Source organism: Salvelinus alpinus, chromosome 2 (assembly GCF_045679555.1).
Source record: "Salvelinus alpinus chromosome 2, SLU_Salpinus.1, whole genome shotgun sequence".
NCBI classification, from domain to species: domain Eukaryota; kingdom Metazoa; phylum Chordata; class Actinopteri; order Salmoniformes; family Salmonidae; genus Salvelinus; species Salvelinus alpinus.
Genome location: NC_092087.1, coordinates 28686556 through 28702737, shown reverse-complemented (window position 1 = coordinate 28702737; position 16182 = coordinate 28686556). Strand labels below are relative to the sequence as shown.

Genomic DNA, 16182 nt, shown 5'->3' with positions numbered 1-16182 from the left:
TGTCTCACAAAGGCACAAATGTTGGAACCAAAAATCTCCAATTTAGACTCATCAGACCAAAGGACAGGTTTCCACCGGTTGAATGTCTATTGCTTGTGTTTCTTTGCCCAAACAAGTCTCTTCTTCTTATTGGTGTCCTTTAGTAGTGGTTTCTTTGCAGCAATTCAACCATGAAGGCCTGATTCACGCAGTCTCCTCTAAACAGTTAATGTTGAGATGTGTCTGTTACTTGAACTCTGTAAAGCATTTATTTGGGCTGCAATCTGAGGTGCAGTTAACTCTAATGAACTTATAGCCTACAGCAGAGGTAACTCTGGTTCTTCCTTTCCTGTGGCGGTCTTCACAAGAGCCAGTTTCATCATAGTGCTTGATGGTTTTTGCGACTACACTTGAAGAAACTTTAAAAGTTTTTGAAATGTTCTGTATTGACTGACGTTCATGTCTTAAAATAATGATGGACTGTCGTTTCTCTTTGCTTAAGGCTCCCGAGCTTGAGGCTCCCGAGTGGTGTAGCGGTCTAAGGCACTGCATCTCAGTGCAAGAGGTGTCTGAGGTGTTCGATTCCAGGCTGTATCACAACCGGCCGTGATTGGGAGTCCCATAGGTTGGCGCAAAATAGGCCCAGCATCGTCCGGGTTTGGCCGGGGTCGGCCGTCATTGTAAATAAGAATTTGTTCATAACTGACTCGCCTAGTTAAATGAAGGTTACATTTTTTTTTTTAAATAAACATTTAGTTGTTCTTGCTATAATATGGACTTGGTCTTTTACCAAATAGGGCTATCTTCTGTATACCACCCCTACCTTGTCACAACACAACTGATTGGCTCAAACGCATTAATTTGTGATATTTCTTTCCTTCTTAACTTTTAACAAGGCACACCTCTTCATTGAAATTTATTCCAGGTGACAACCTCATGAAGCTGGTTGAGAGTATGCCAAGAGTGTGGAAAGCTGTCATCAAGGCAAAGGGTGGTTAAGAATCTCAAATATAACATATATTTTGATTTGTTTAACACTTTTTTGGTTACTACATGATTCCATATGTGTTATTTCATAGTTTGATGTCTTCACTATTATTCTACAATGTAGAAAATAGGAAAAATAAATAAAGACCCTGGAATGAGTAGGTGTGTCCAAATTTTTGACTGGTACTGTATATACACTACCGTTCAAAAGTTTGGGGTCACTTAGAAATGTCCTTGTTTTTGAAAGAAACGCAATTTTTTGTCCATTAAAATAACATCAAATTGATCAGAAATACAGTGTAGACATTGTTGTAAATGTTGTAAATGACTATTGTAGCTGGAAACGGATGATTTTTTATGCAATATTTACATAGGCGTACAGAGGCCCATTATCAGCAACCATCACTCTGGTGTTCCAATGGCACGTTGTGTTAGCTAATTCAAGTTGATAATTCTAAAACGCTAATTGATCATTAGAAAACCCTTTTGCAATTATGTTAGCACAGCTGAAAACTGTTGTACTGATAGAAGAAGCAATAAAACTGGCCTTCTTTAGACTAGTTATGTAATCTGGAGCATCAGCATTTGTGGGTTCGTTTACAGGCTCAAAAAGGCCAGAAACAAAGAACTTTCTTCTGACACTCATCAGTCTGTTCTTGTTCTGAGAAATGAAGGCTATGCCATGTGCAAAATATATATGTCACTTTTTACGTCAATTATTCCAAAAATGCATAAACTCCAATTTTTCATGTTCGTATACTACATTTTGTATCTTAGACCCTAATTTACATAATCTGAGGTGTTTGTGTTGTGCCCGCCATCTGTGGAGACACAGCATACTCTTGAATACAAACTGGGTGTCATGATTTGGCTAATACATTTACTAAAATGTGAATTATATTGAAATGTCTACTTTTAAATGGTACAACAAAGATGGTTGGAGATCCACACACCAGAGAATGCTAACTTGAGTGAAAATATCCATTGTTCTAAATTAAACTGTCCATCTTCCATAGGAAGAAATCACATAACTATAGATCATAGAATAATAGAATAGAATAAGACAATGGTGTACCAGCTATTGCAGTGGTCTGAAGGGATAGGTTCATTCTATGAATTATATTTCTATGATTGAAATGAAACCCATCCTGTATTCAAGAGTATGCTGTGTCTCAACTGATGACGGGCAGGGTATGCAGATTGGGTCATGGGTCAGGTCATAGGTTAGGTAAGGTTTAAATGATGAAGTCAATCTCAATGTGACTTGGATTTTAAAGGATTAGCGCCTAGACTGGTGCAAGAAATATGTTGGACCAATCACACATGGAGCAATTACACAACAGCGCCTCTTCTACCGGCAACTGAAGAAATTCGGTATGGGCCCTCAGATCCTCAAAAATTTCTACAGCTGCACTATCGAGAGCATCTTGACTGGCTGCATCACCGCCTGGTATGGCAACTGCACCGCCCTCAACCGCAAGGCTGTACAGAGGGTGGTACAGATGATCCAACACATCACTGGGGCATAGCTCCCTGCTCTCCAGTACATCTACGCCAGGCGGTGCTTGAGGAAGGCCCGGAAGACCACCAAGGACTCCAGTCACCTGAGCCACGGACTGTTCACTCTGTTACCATCTGGCAAGCGGTATCCGAGGAATGGGTCTCAGACCAAAGGTAGAACACAATAAAATGTACGTTGTGGAGAACGTGGACAGAATCATGAAATCCAGACATTAGAATGGAATTCAACAATGTTAAAAATGTTTTGAACTTATTAGAAAATGCATTAATTTGGCCAAGATTATTATAAGACATGAACAAACTGCATCAGTGATCCATATTTTCCTTCAACTTTCTGAAGAGGCAATGGCATAGGAATGCCCCTGTCTCTGTGTGAGTGCTTGTCTGCCTTTTTGTGTACTCGTTTGTGATGTTGCTAATGTAATGACAACTGACTTCTAGTAGAGGGAAAGATCCCCAAAAACCTTCTCAATGAAATGTTAACTACAAAGTAGCTATGCCTACCTGGCAGAATGATATCATGATTATTTTCATCAATACAGTGGCCATTTGTTTTGCAAACACATCACATGAGCAAGCAATCACATGAGCGCTACAGAATCATCGCTAACCAAACAACAGTCTCTGGCTAGTGTGAAGTTGAATTAAGGGCGACTACACCCAGACCTCAAAAGTGGTCTCCTGATGTGGTTTAAGCATTGTTGAGCACTTAGAACATCCAATGTGTCTGTTTTTCTATTTAAAAAGTGTGATTTTGAGACCGAAAACCATGAACAACAAAACACAGAAAACCGTTTTTGAGAAAAAAAATTACAGAATCAGGCAAAAAAATCGAAGTGATTTTATATGGCCCTACAACAATGCTCCGAGACAGCTTCTACAACCAGGACATCACTGCTGAACAGCTAACCATATCTGTCTCCCTGCACAGACCTGCACCTTAGTGACTATTTGCACCTTAGTGACTATCTACACCTAAGAGACTATTTGCACATAAGAGACTATTTGCATTCTCCACACATCCAACCCTTACACACAAGCACACACACCACAACCACCCATAAACAAACACCCATAAACACACACACACCACAACCACCCATAAGCAAACACCCATAAACACACACACACCACAACCACCCATAAACAAACACCCATAAACACACACACACCACAACCACCCATAAACAAACAAACACACACACACGCACACCACAACCACGCATTAACAAACAAACACACACACACACGCACACCACAACCACGCATAAACAAACAAACAAACAAACACACACACACACACACGCACACCACAACCACGCATTAACAAAACAAACACACACACACACGCACACCACAACCACGCATTAACAAACAAACACACACACACACGCACACCACAACCACGCATAAACAAACAAACAAACAAACACACACACACACACACACACACAGTCTTGTACAGCTAACACACACACACACAGCAGAGGAGCTATTGTAATGGCCGGAGTGGAATAAATGGAACGGTATCAAACATATAGAAACCACGTTTGACTCTGATCCATTTATTCCATTCCAGCCATTACAATGAGCCGGTCCTCCTATAGCTCATCCCACCAGCCTCCACTGACACACACACACACACACACACACACACACACACACACACACACACACACACACACACACACACACACACACACACACACACACACACACACACACACACACACACACACACACACACACACACACACACACACAACAATGCTGTTCTATTATATACTATTTATTAAACTGCGTGTCCAAGACACTACTAGTACCCACTTTATTTTTGTAAATACAGTCATACTTGACAAAGCAAATTCATTTTCTATACTGTATATCCTACTGTGTACATATCAGGCCATTACTATGCTATTACTACCTCTTCTGTTCCTTGTTATTTTTTATTTGACTTTTGATTATTGTACTGCAATGTTGAGGGAATTAGCACACAAGCATTTCACTGCACCTTTTATACATGCTGTAAACTGTGTACCTGACGAATACAGTTTGATTTGGAAGGAAACTCTCAACCGACCACTGGTGGTTTAGGGTTTGCTGTCGCCATTGTTCACGCTCCGCGCTTGCCTTTTGGCTAGACTAGCTACCTACAGTATCATATTTCTACTCTGTTAGCAAGTGATAGCTAGTGATAGTGATTCACAAGCTCAACCTATATGAAATATCGCCAACACCTGGCATTGTTTGCCGGCCAGATTCAAAAACTTGAAAACCTCATTAGAAGAAAAAAAAGCTTGAAAACCCCATTAGATTTTTTCCTAAAGTTTAGGGGGACCATAATTCATGATGGTTTTTATTTTAGTTAGTTTTGCAGTCAAATAAAATCGTATCTGTATAGTTTTAGTTTTCTCAAACTGTTTTGTTAATTATTTTATTTCAGTTTATAAAATAGTTTTTTCATGATTAGTTTCCATTATAATAACGTTTCCATTATAATAATCTTGATTCACATGGTCACGTTCATCTGAAGCAAGCACTTCTCCCTCAGCGGTGTAAATCTTGGCAATGTGTGTGTGTGTGTGTGCTTCTGTGTGTGTGTGTTTGTACAGTATGTGTGTGTGAGAGAGATAATGAGAATGCATGAATATGTGTCTACCTTGGACCCAAATTGGCACTCCATCAAGTCTTTCATAATCTCTGCCTTTCATATACTGCGGTCCTACTTTTTTAAGACCTGGCTAGCATCGATGCCACAGACACAGACAAAGAGTCACGCCACAGCAGGGACATCAGAGGCGGTTTCACTCAGAAAAAGAGAACCAGAAATATAACATGGCATTTTTTGCATTGTTTCATCTTGGCACTTGAAAATGCCACTGGGATTCGTGTGTCAAATACAGAGGGAAAAAAGTATTGCAAAAACGAGGAGCCTCAGTGCTTTTGTGGCCATAGCATTTACTTTGAAGAAGAGAAAATGGGTTAAAGATACATTTTTTATAAGTGTGCAGGAATTTAAAACAGCTTATTCAAGAACTGTCCCACTGGGCACACACTGGTTGACTAAACGTTGTTTCCACGTCATTTCAATTAATTACATTGAACCAACGTGGAATAGATGTTGAATTGGCGTCTGTATCCAGTAGGGTATTACGTGAAAACACAAATTCAGGAAAATCATGTAATTCAAGGCCATGGCATGTTTCTTATAAAGATCTCAGAATAAAATCTAATTTTGCGTGGCAGTGAACTATATTCATGCCAAAAACTAAACTCAATGGTATTATGTCACCAAGAGCACAATCAGCAGAGCCAGTTGCCTTTCGACAGCCTAACTGATGCCACACACTGGCCGGGTGCAGTACTGCACTCCCCTCTCACCAAGTCAACATAAGCCAGCAGAAAAAGAGAGTGCACTGAGAGGGAGCTCAGGAGGCTGTGTCTCCTCAGGGAAGGGAAGTCGTACTGGGACTGAGTGCGACCAAGGGCCCTTTTCCCTCTCGGAGACTGCCTCCCATCTTTGTCCCCTTATGAGCTCTTAAGAGCTTCCTGCTGCGCCTTTGTTATATTGGAGGATGTGGAGGCAGTCTGAGGCAGTCTGAGGCCCAATGAAGGAGACTCAGGGATTACCATGGCATGCGGTAAGGTCCTGTGAGCACTCTTTCTCTCTTTCTTTCTCCCACTCTCTCTCACTCTCCCGCTCCCTTCCTGATTGTCCCATCTTTCATTGCCCTCACAGAGCCCATAATACTGCTGTGCCATGGTCACGCCAAGGGGAGTGGGTAATGTTTGGTTTTATAACAGAGCATCATCTTTATTATCATCCCAAAGTGATAGAAAGCTAGCTCTCAAAAGCACAAGGACCGAGTAGCCTTCCAGGACTGTATACTACACAGATGCAAAGGACAGATAGATAGATGTTTCTGACCAACAGCACTTAGAGCTGTGGAACTAGGTCATTGGCACAGTGACATGGGAGCACACCATATTTACTACCACCCCACAAACCAACACAAAAGGTATGTTGGTTTGTGTGGTAGCAGTGTATTCTAGATGCTGGAAGTATAGACATGAATAAAATGCATGTTTGAGTGAGGCTTGTTGATCTCTGACTTCTATTAATCTCAGCATATTGAATTAAAAAAGATTCAGAGTGAAAGAGAGAAAGAGAGAGGGATAGAGAGGGAGTGAAAGTAAGAGATATGGAAGGCAAGAATGCCAGAAACAGAGAGACGGAAAGGGGTTAAAAGACAGAGAGTGATGGAGAGTAATTTAGTCTTTCTGTCTCAGTCACTCTAGTCACTCACTCATTAAGACTAATTCACAGAGGGAATTATGGATTCACAGTGATGCGGTGAGGCCACAGAGGCTGATGGATGGTGGATTGCAGCTCTGTGATCTAGAACCTTAACTGTAGGACTGGGAGAAATATAAAACAAGATACTGTAAACGTGTGGAGGAAGACAAGTAGATCCCTGAATAAGACATTTAATTCTGCAATTAACGATTGTCGCCATCCGCTAATAAGTCTGTAAAATCCCATATAGCCATGAGATGAGTTCTAAGGAGCTGTGTCCATCCCCTGAGAGATCTGGCAGGTTAGTCTCTGGAGAAAACACACCAATTGTCACGCTCGTCGTCCTCCTCATCTGAGGAGGAGAAGTTTGAAGGATCAGAGGACCAATATGCAGCGTGGTAAGTGTTCATCTTGATATTTATTAACACAGAGAACACTTAACGAAACTATACAAAAATAACAAACAACGAACATGAAGCTAATGAATAATAGTGCTGACACAAAAACACTACATAGACAATCACCCACAACCCACAATGACAAAACAGGCTACCTAAATATGGTTCCCAATCAGAGACAACGACTAACACCTGCCTCTGATTGAGAACAATATCAGGCCAAACACAGAAACAGACAAACTAGACATACAACATAGAATGCCCACTCAGATCACACCGTGACCAAACAAAACATATAAACATACAAAGCAAACTATGGTCAGGGCGTGACACCAACAGAGAGACACAGTGAATTCTATTACAGCACAACATAAAACATTCAGCACTGATAGAATGATGCACTTACTAACTCAACCTTTAAAGTGAGAAAGAACAGTTTTCACTCTGCCAGCTAAAGTAAGAAAGACGAAGGAAGTATACAAACTAGGAGCACAGACTGGAGACAGAAACTGTCAGGCACAAACAGGTGTACAGTGCCTTGCAAAAGCATATGGAAGAAGCATATGGAAGAAGGTACTCTGGTCAGATGAGACTAAAATTGAGCTTTTTGTCCATCAAGGAAAACGCTATGTCTGGCATAAATCCAACACCTCTCATCACCCCAAGAACGCCATCCCCACAGTGAAGCATTGTGGTGGCAGCATCGTGCTGTGGGGATGTTTTTCATCGGCAGCGACTGGGAAACTGGTCAGAATTGACGGAATGATGGATGTTGCTAAATACAGGGAAATTCTTGAGGGAAACCTGTTTCAATCTTCCAGAGATTTGAGACTGGGACAGAGGTTCACCTTTCAGCAAGACAATGACCCTAAGCATACTGCTAAAGCAACACTTGAGTGATTTAAGGGGAAACATTTAAATGTCTTGAAATGGCCTAGTCAAAGCCCAGACCTCAATCCAATTGAGAATCTGTGGTATGACTTAAAGATTGCTGTACACCAGCGGAACCCTTTCAACTTGAAGGAGCTGGAGCAGTTTTGCCTTGAAGAATGGGCAAAAATTCCAGTGGCTAGATGTGCCAAGCTTATAGAGACATACCCCAAGAGACTTTGAGCTGTAATTGCTGCAAAAGGTGGCTCTACAAACTATTGACTTGAGGGGGGTGAATAGTTATGCACGCTCAAGTTCAGTTTTTTTGTCTTATTTCTTGTTTGTTTCACAGTAAAACATATTTTGCATCTTCAAAGTGGTAGGCATGTTGTGTAAATCAAATGATACAAACCCCACAAAAATCTATTTTAATTCCAGGTTGAAAGGCAACAAAATAAGAAAAATGCCAAGGGGGGTGAATACTTTTGCAAGCCACTGTACGTACGTTGACTGTCCAAGAGAAGGCAGAAATCTTCAACTCACATATGATCGAAAGTGGTTGAGAGAAGGGATTGATTGATAGTGGGATAAATATTCCTCCTCTCCAAAAATGTAAATATACATGAGAGGTAAGTGGCTTACTTCCCATAAAAATGTCCCACTTCTGCCTACAATTCCCCACTCTACAAGACAGAGCATCTTCCAGCCCTGTGGGGGAGAGCAGGGAGCCTATCGCTGTGTTTGTGACAGTGCAGTGCAGAACTGTCTGCCATAGCCTGAGGAACAGTGGGACTGTGTGTGACTAAAACCTGAAGTATGCTCAAACATGTTGCTGTTCTTATTAGAGATGGTCCTTCTTTGGAAAAATGAAATGGTAAATATTATTCTCTAAATGTTGTCACATAATGTGTGTTAATAATGACATAATTACTACATCATTTGGAGATAAGATTTCTGTTCTCCATGAATGTTCATCCTGTCTTCTATCAGAACCACATTCCTTTCCTACTCTTAGCACACATCTATTATGACCATTGAGGAGAGGATAGCACCTCTATATCTATTCTTAACTGAAGGCTCTGACGGTCATTCAGACCAAAGTTAATGCAAATTGAAAGTAATTCTCATTGAAAGTAATTCAGATTGAAGGTAATTCAGATTGAAAGTAATTCAGATTGAAGGTCACTCAGATTGAAAGTAATTCAGATTGAAGGTAATTCAGATTGAAAGTAATTCAGATTGAAGGTCACTCAGATTGAAAGTAATTGAAATTGAATGTCATTTGCAGATTGATTGTTTCAATAACACACATCTTGCACCACTCAGAGTAAAAGCTTTCGTATAAAAGACCACAATCACAGACTGCAATTTGGAGCAACGTCTGGGTTTATGAGGATTTCTTAGTTTTTGCTGTCATGTTGAGCTTTAGGTGTGTGTGCGAGACCTGGCTCGATGAAGTGTGTTGTGTGAGGGGTGGTGTAAGGGGTGGTGTGAAGGGTGGTGTGAGGGGTGGTGTTGTAAGGGGTGGTGTGAAGGGTGGTATGAAGGGTGGTGTAAGGGGTGCGTATGAGGGGTGGTGTGAGGGGTGATGTTAGGGGTGGTGTGAGGAGTCCGTGTGGGGGGGTGTGTGAGGGGTCCGTGTGAGGGGTGGTGTGGGGGTTGGTGTTAGGTGTCTGTGTGAGGGGTGGTGTTAGGGGTGGTGTGAGGGGTGGTGTGAGGGGTGGTGTGAGGGGACCGTGTGAGGGGACCGTGTGAGGGGTGTTGTGAGGTGTGCCTCTGAAATGTCACCCTATAACTTCTAGTGCATTAGGCTGCATAAGGCTCTGGTCAAAAGTAGTGCACTAGGAGATAGGGTACCATTTCACATGCAAGCCTAGGAGCAGAGATTGAGGAGACTTACAGGGGATGGTGCGCAGGTAGAGGTTGTCTCGGATGACCTGCTGCAGCTTGTGATCCAACGAGCCCTTCTGGAACTGCAGGCTAAGGTAGTGGCGCAGGTCTGTGTTCAGAACCTTCCCTGAGCAGACAGAGACACACAGTGTTATTACAGGGCCAGTGTACTAGAGTTACAGTGTCAAGAGGTTAGAGGTCAAACAAGAGGTTAGAGGTCAATCAATATGCCTTCCCTTTCCATCAGTCACTCCTGTGAAGGCCCCTCATCTACACAATAAAACTGACAACAAAAAGGTTTTCTATAATATGCATACAATGATAGACACTCACCGCAACAATGACAGCCAAGCATAGGCCAAAAGCTTATATTCCAAAGGAACTGTGAAGTCTCAATGCAAAATTTGAGTGAGAGTTTTTAACGGAAAACTCTCAGGAGCATCTCCTAACCAACCCCCCAATGACTTTGTAAAAACAGAGGAAGTTCACAAAGTTTGAGAGGAGACAGGAACTTGAGAGTCATCCTGTGAAAGCAGGTGAAAGTTTGCTGGGAGTCGGAAAAGATGAAGAGGAGAAAGAAAGGAAAGAGTGGAGAGAGAAGGAAGAGACAAGATCTTCAGTGTCTTGGATGTGAGCCTAGTCCCCTGGCTGACAGTGGGGGGAAAAGTGGCTTTGAAATGGCTCGACTGGCGCTGAGCTTCAGTAATCATCATGTTCCCTCTCTCTCTCCTCTCTACTCTCTGCCGGGCGGACAAAACTCTGCTTAACACAACTCTGTATGCATGGCTATGAATACTAATACATCCTTTCAGAAAGGAACAGCCCCCTACAGTAGATATAGCTGGTGATACATTGGGGATGCAGCGCAGGGTGTAATATACTGAACAAAAATAAAACATTTATTTTTTACATGTGCCGAATACAACAGGTAGATGTTAGGAGGGGAGGGGAGCAGTTTTACGACCTTACAACCACGTCGTAAATACCACAGAGACTCTCCCTGACCATGCAATTGAGAGAGAGTTTCACAGTAAGACAAAGGGATTCTCCCGCCCAATTCTACTACATCCCAGAATTTGAGAATTGAACAATACTCCTATTTTGGAGAATGTGTAATCAGTCGGTGGAGAAGCCAACTACGACCTGGTCCGTTTTGTTTGTGACCTTATGAAAGACAATACAGCCACATTACGCTAACTCTGTTCATACAGGTCCCTCAGTTATGAGGTTTGCATCTAATTCTTGTATAAAATGAATGAGTAAAGATGAAGCTATTTGCGAAATGATGTAATGTGATGTTAACTTTTAAAATAAGAAAATCATCTTCCCAGTAAAGTTTAACTAAGTCAGTAGCCACACCCAAGCGAATAGGCATTGGTTGGAAATTATGAACCAACCCCTTTTCTACATTTCTATAAGAGCCCCCGTGACCCAATTCACATTGAACTAAGTAAACCCCAGCGTGAGCTGTGGTGGCGAAAAGTTGAATATCCACTCTACATAACGAAAAGTCACTCAAGTTCCGAATACCGTTAGGATTTGTCCTCACGTTTAAAAGGGCTAATTCTAATGTCAACCATACAGGCCAGGAAACATGGGAGCTTGCTCTCCACATGAAATGGTATGAACTCTGAACTATTGATCACTCAAGAAGAAGTGAGTCCTAGATGACAGCCTTACAGACTGCAGCTGGAACGGTAGCAAATCTAGTACGAGAACACTGACCGACGTGGACCAATCTCCAGAGTGAGATGAACCTCTCAGACCATGTGAACTTCTCACACGACGACCCGGAAGATTCCACAAAGGACAGGGCAAACCAGAGCATCACATCACCAGCTTCACGTAAATACAATGCATTGCTTTTCCGGATGAGCGATCATTAGTGGCATATGTATTTATGTGAGAATAGCTTCCCAGGTCCGATAAAGACCAATGTTCCTTAGTCTTCCTTCCAAAACCCCCTTCTCTTCTCTCTGAATCTATAGTGTTATAACCTAACTGTTTTTGTTTAGTCCACTAGGGATGGTATAATGTTATTATGTATTGTATATTCTGTAATTGTTTAATTAGTTAGTAAATAAATAATTGAGCCAATTGGTGTATGGATGATTTATAGTAAAGGCTGGGTTCGTGCAGATAACCAACAATTTACGACGTTCAGATGAGACTGACGAAAGTAATAATAATAATTAATTAATAGAAGACTAATTGATCAGATATTAAAGTATCTGAAGAGTTATATTAAGAAAATTCTAACTTTGTAATATGAACATTTTCCGTGGTGCCCCGACATCCTGGTTAATTACATTTACATGATTAGTTTAATCACATAATAATAATTACAGAGAATTGATTTGATAAAATAACAGTTTTCACCTTTAACGATACTAATAACACGACAACCCCCCTTGGCATTTTTCCTACTTTGTTGCCTTACAACCTGGAATTAAAATCTATTTTTGGGGGGTTTGTATCATTTGACTTACACAACATGCCTTCCACTTTGAAGATGCAAAATATGTTTAATTGTGAAACAAACAAGAAAGAAAAAAAAGAAAACTTGAGCATGCATAACTATTCTAACCCTTCCAAGGTCAATACTTTGTAGAGCCACCCTTTGCAGCATTTATGTCTCTATAAGGTTGGCACATCTAACCACTGGGATATTTGCCCATTCTTCAAGGTAAAACTCCTCCAGCTCCTTCAAGTTGGAAGGGTTCCGCTGGTGTACAGCAATCTTTATGTCATTCCACAGATTCTCAATTGGATTGAGGTCTGGGCTTTGACTAGGCCATTCCAAGACATTTAAATGTTTCACCTTAAACCACTCAAGTGTTGCTTTAGCAATATACTTAGGGTCATTGTCCTGCTGGAAGGTGAACCTCTGTCCCAGTCTCAAATCTCTGGAAGACTGAAACAGGTTTCCCTCAAGAATTTCCCCGTATTTAGAGCCATCCATCATTCCTTAAATTCTGACCAGTTTCCCAGTCGCTGCCGATGAAAAATATCGGCAGTGTTCTCGGGGTGATGAGAGGTGTTGGGTTTACGCCAGACATAGCGTTTTCCTTGATGGCCAAAATGCTCAATTTTTGTCTCATCTGACCAGAGTACCTTGTTCCATATGTTTGGAGAGTCTCCCACATGCCTTTTGGCAAAACACCAATGTTTTTGCTTATTTATATCTTTAAGCAATGGGCTTTTTCTGGCCACTCTTCCGTAAAGCCCAGCTCTGTGGAGTGTACAGCTTAAAGTGGTCCTATGGACAGATACTCCAATCTCCGCTGTGGAGGTTTGCAGCTCCTTCAGGGTTATCTTTGGTCTCTTTGTTGCCTCTCTGATTACTGCCCTCCTTGCCTGGTCTGTGAGTTTTGGTGGGCAGCCCTCTCTTGGCAGGTTTGTTGTGGTGCCATATTCTTTCAAATTTTTAATAATGGATTTAATGGTGCTCCGTGGGATGTTCAAAGTTTGTGATATTTTTTTATAATCCAACCCTGATCTGTACTTATCCACAACTTTGTCCCTGACCTGTTTGGAGAGCTCATTGGTCTTCATGGTGCTGCTTGCTCGGTGGTGCCCCTTGCTTAGTGGTGTTGCAGACTCTGGGGCCTTTCAGAACAGGTGTATATATACTGAGATCATGTGAGAGATCATGTGACACTTAGATTGCACACAGGTGGACTTTATTTAACTAATTATGTGACTTCTGGACGTAATTGGTTGCACCAGATCTTATTTAAGGGCTTCATAGCAAAGGGGGTGAACACATATGCACGCACCACTTTTCCATTGTAATTTATTAAAATTTTTGGGAATAATTACTTTTTTTCATTTCACTTCACCAATTTGGACTATTTTGTGTATGTCCATTACATGAAATCCAAATAAAAATCAATTTAAATTACAGGTTGTAGTGTAACAAAATAGGAAAAACGCCAAGGGGGATGAATACTTTTGCAAGGCACTGTACAAGCCCTTAAACAACAATGCAGTTTTAAGAAAAATAAGTGTTATGAAAGTATTTACTAAATAAACTGAAGTAAAAAAAAAAGAAAGAAATAATAATAAAAAAAATAAATAATAATAATAATAATTAAAGAGCAACAATAAAATAACAGTAACGAGGCTATATACAGGGGGTACCGGTATAGAGTCAATATGTGGGGCCACAGGTTAGTCGAGGTAATTGAGGTAATATGTACATGTAATAGTGTTAAAGTGTCTATGCATTGCTAATAAACAGAGAGCAGCAGCAGCGTAAAAATGGGGCGGGGGTCAATGCTAATAGCCCGGGTAGCCATTTGATTAGCTGTTCAGAAGATGTATGGCTTAGGGGTAGAAGCAGTTTAGAAGCCTCTTGGACCTAGACTTGGCGCTACGGTTGCAGTGCGGTAGCAGGGAGAACAGTCTATGACAAGGGTGGCTGGAGTCTTTGGGAATTGTTAGGGCCTTCCTCTGACTCTGCCTGGTATAGAAGTCCTGGATGGCAGGACGCTTGGCCCCAGTGATGTACTGGGCCGTACGCACTACCCTCTGTAGTGCCTTGCGGTCGGAGGCCGAGTAGTTGCCATACCAGGCGGTGATGCAACCAGTCTGGATACTCTCCATGGTGCAGCTGTAGAACCTTTTGAGGATCTGAGGACCCATGCAAAATCTTTTCAGTCTCCTAAGGGGGAATAGGCATTGTCTTGACCTCTTCACGACTGTATTGGTGTGTTTGGGCCATGATAGTTTGTTGGTGATGTGGACACCAAGGAACTTGAAGCTCTCAACCTGATCCACTACAGCCCCGTCGATGAGAATGGGGGCGTGCTCAGCCCTCCTTTCCTGTAGTCCACGATCATCTCCTTTGTCTTGATCACATTGAGGGAGAGGTTGTTATCATGGCACCACACTGCCAGGTCTCTGACCTCCTCCCTATGCGCTGTCTCATCATTGTCTGTGATCACTGTCGTGTCGTCAGCAAACTTAACGATGGTGTTGGAGTCGTGCTTGGCCATGTAATGTAGTCATGGGTGAACACCCGGGGGCGGCCAGTCAGGAAGTGCAATTGAGATTGCACTTGAGATCTGTGGATTTGTTGGGGCGGTATGCAAATTGGAGTGGGTCTAGAGTTTCTGGGATAATGGTGTGATGTGAGCCATGACCAGCCTTTCAAAGCACTTCATGGCTACAGATGTGAGTGCTACGGGTCAGTAGTCATTTAGGCAGGTTACCTTGGTGTTCTTGAGCACAGGGACTATGCTGGTCTGCTTGAAACATTTTGGTATTACAGACTCAGTCAGGGACATGTTGAAATGTCAGTGAAGACACTTGCCAGTTGGTCAGCGCAAGCTCGGGGTACACATCCTGGTAAATACAATTTGATTTGATTTATACAAGTGTCTGGAACTCTATTAGAGGGAAGTGACACCATTCTTCCATCATTTAGTGTTTTGTTGTTGGTGGTGGAAAAAGTTGTTTTAGGCGCCACTCCTTAATCTCCCATAAGTGTTCAATTAGGTTTAGATTTGGTGACTGACACACACACACACACACACACACACACACACACACACACACACACACACACACACACACACACACACACACACACACACACACACACACACACACACACACACACACACACACACACACACACACACCCTTTAAACCCCCCATGCTCCTTTGAGTATCCTCTTTCAAATTCACTGATATTTCTTCTTCCAGACATGGTAGCCAAAATAATAGGCAACTTGGCATTTTTATACATGACCCTAAGTATGATGGGATGTTAATTGCTTAATTAACTCAGGAACCACACCTGTGTGGAAGCACCTGCTTTCAATATACTTTGTATCCCTCATTTACTCAAGTGTTTCCTTTATTTTGGCAGTTACCTGTATATCCCTTCAGCAAAATGTGAAATAACTTATGGTACTTAGAATATGACTGAGAATGATTAAACTTACTATATTCTGAATGTGTTACTGTGATATTTTATTGAGGCTCCTGCTGCTGGCACGCAAGCACACATGCACACACATGTACACACACAACCATGTCACCAACCCCGTGGCTGTACAGTGCCGTCTTTGTGGCCTGCTCGGTCCAGTCAGAAGGTGTTGTTGAGGTTGTCACATCAGAGATGAGTCTCATTCCTCCTCTTTACAGATAACATTGCATCAGCTTTCCTCTCTCCAGGTGGAGACTCAATGGCCTCCACTGTACCCAGTCAGCCCTGTATGCTGGGGT

At 41.9% G+C, this 16182-nt stretch overlaps 1 protein-coding gene across 3 annotated transcripts in view; it reads right to left on the bottom strand.

Moving 5' to 3' along the window:
- The window catches only part of LOC139557959 (membrane-associated guanylate kinase, WW and PDZ domain-containing protein 3-like), a 153665-nt gene that overhangs the window by 47441 nt on the left and 90042 nt on the right, over nt 1–16182 (bottom strand). For all 3 annotated transcript variants that reach the window (XM_071373350.1, XM_071373341.1, XM_071373345.1), the window contains exon 2: nt 9956–10072. In XM_071373350.1, the coding sequence (XP_071229451.1) occupies nt 9956–10072 (117 nt within the window). The remainder of the gene's footprint in view (nt 1–9955; nt 10073–16182) is intronic.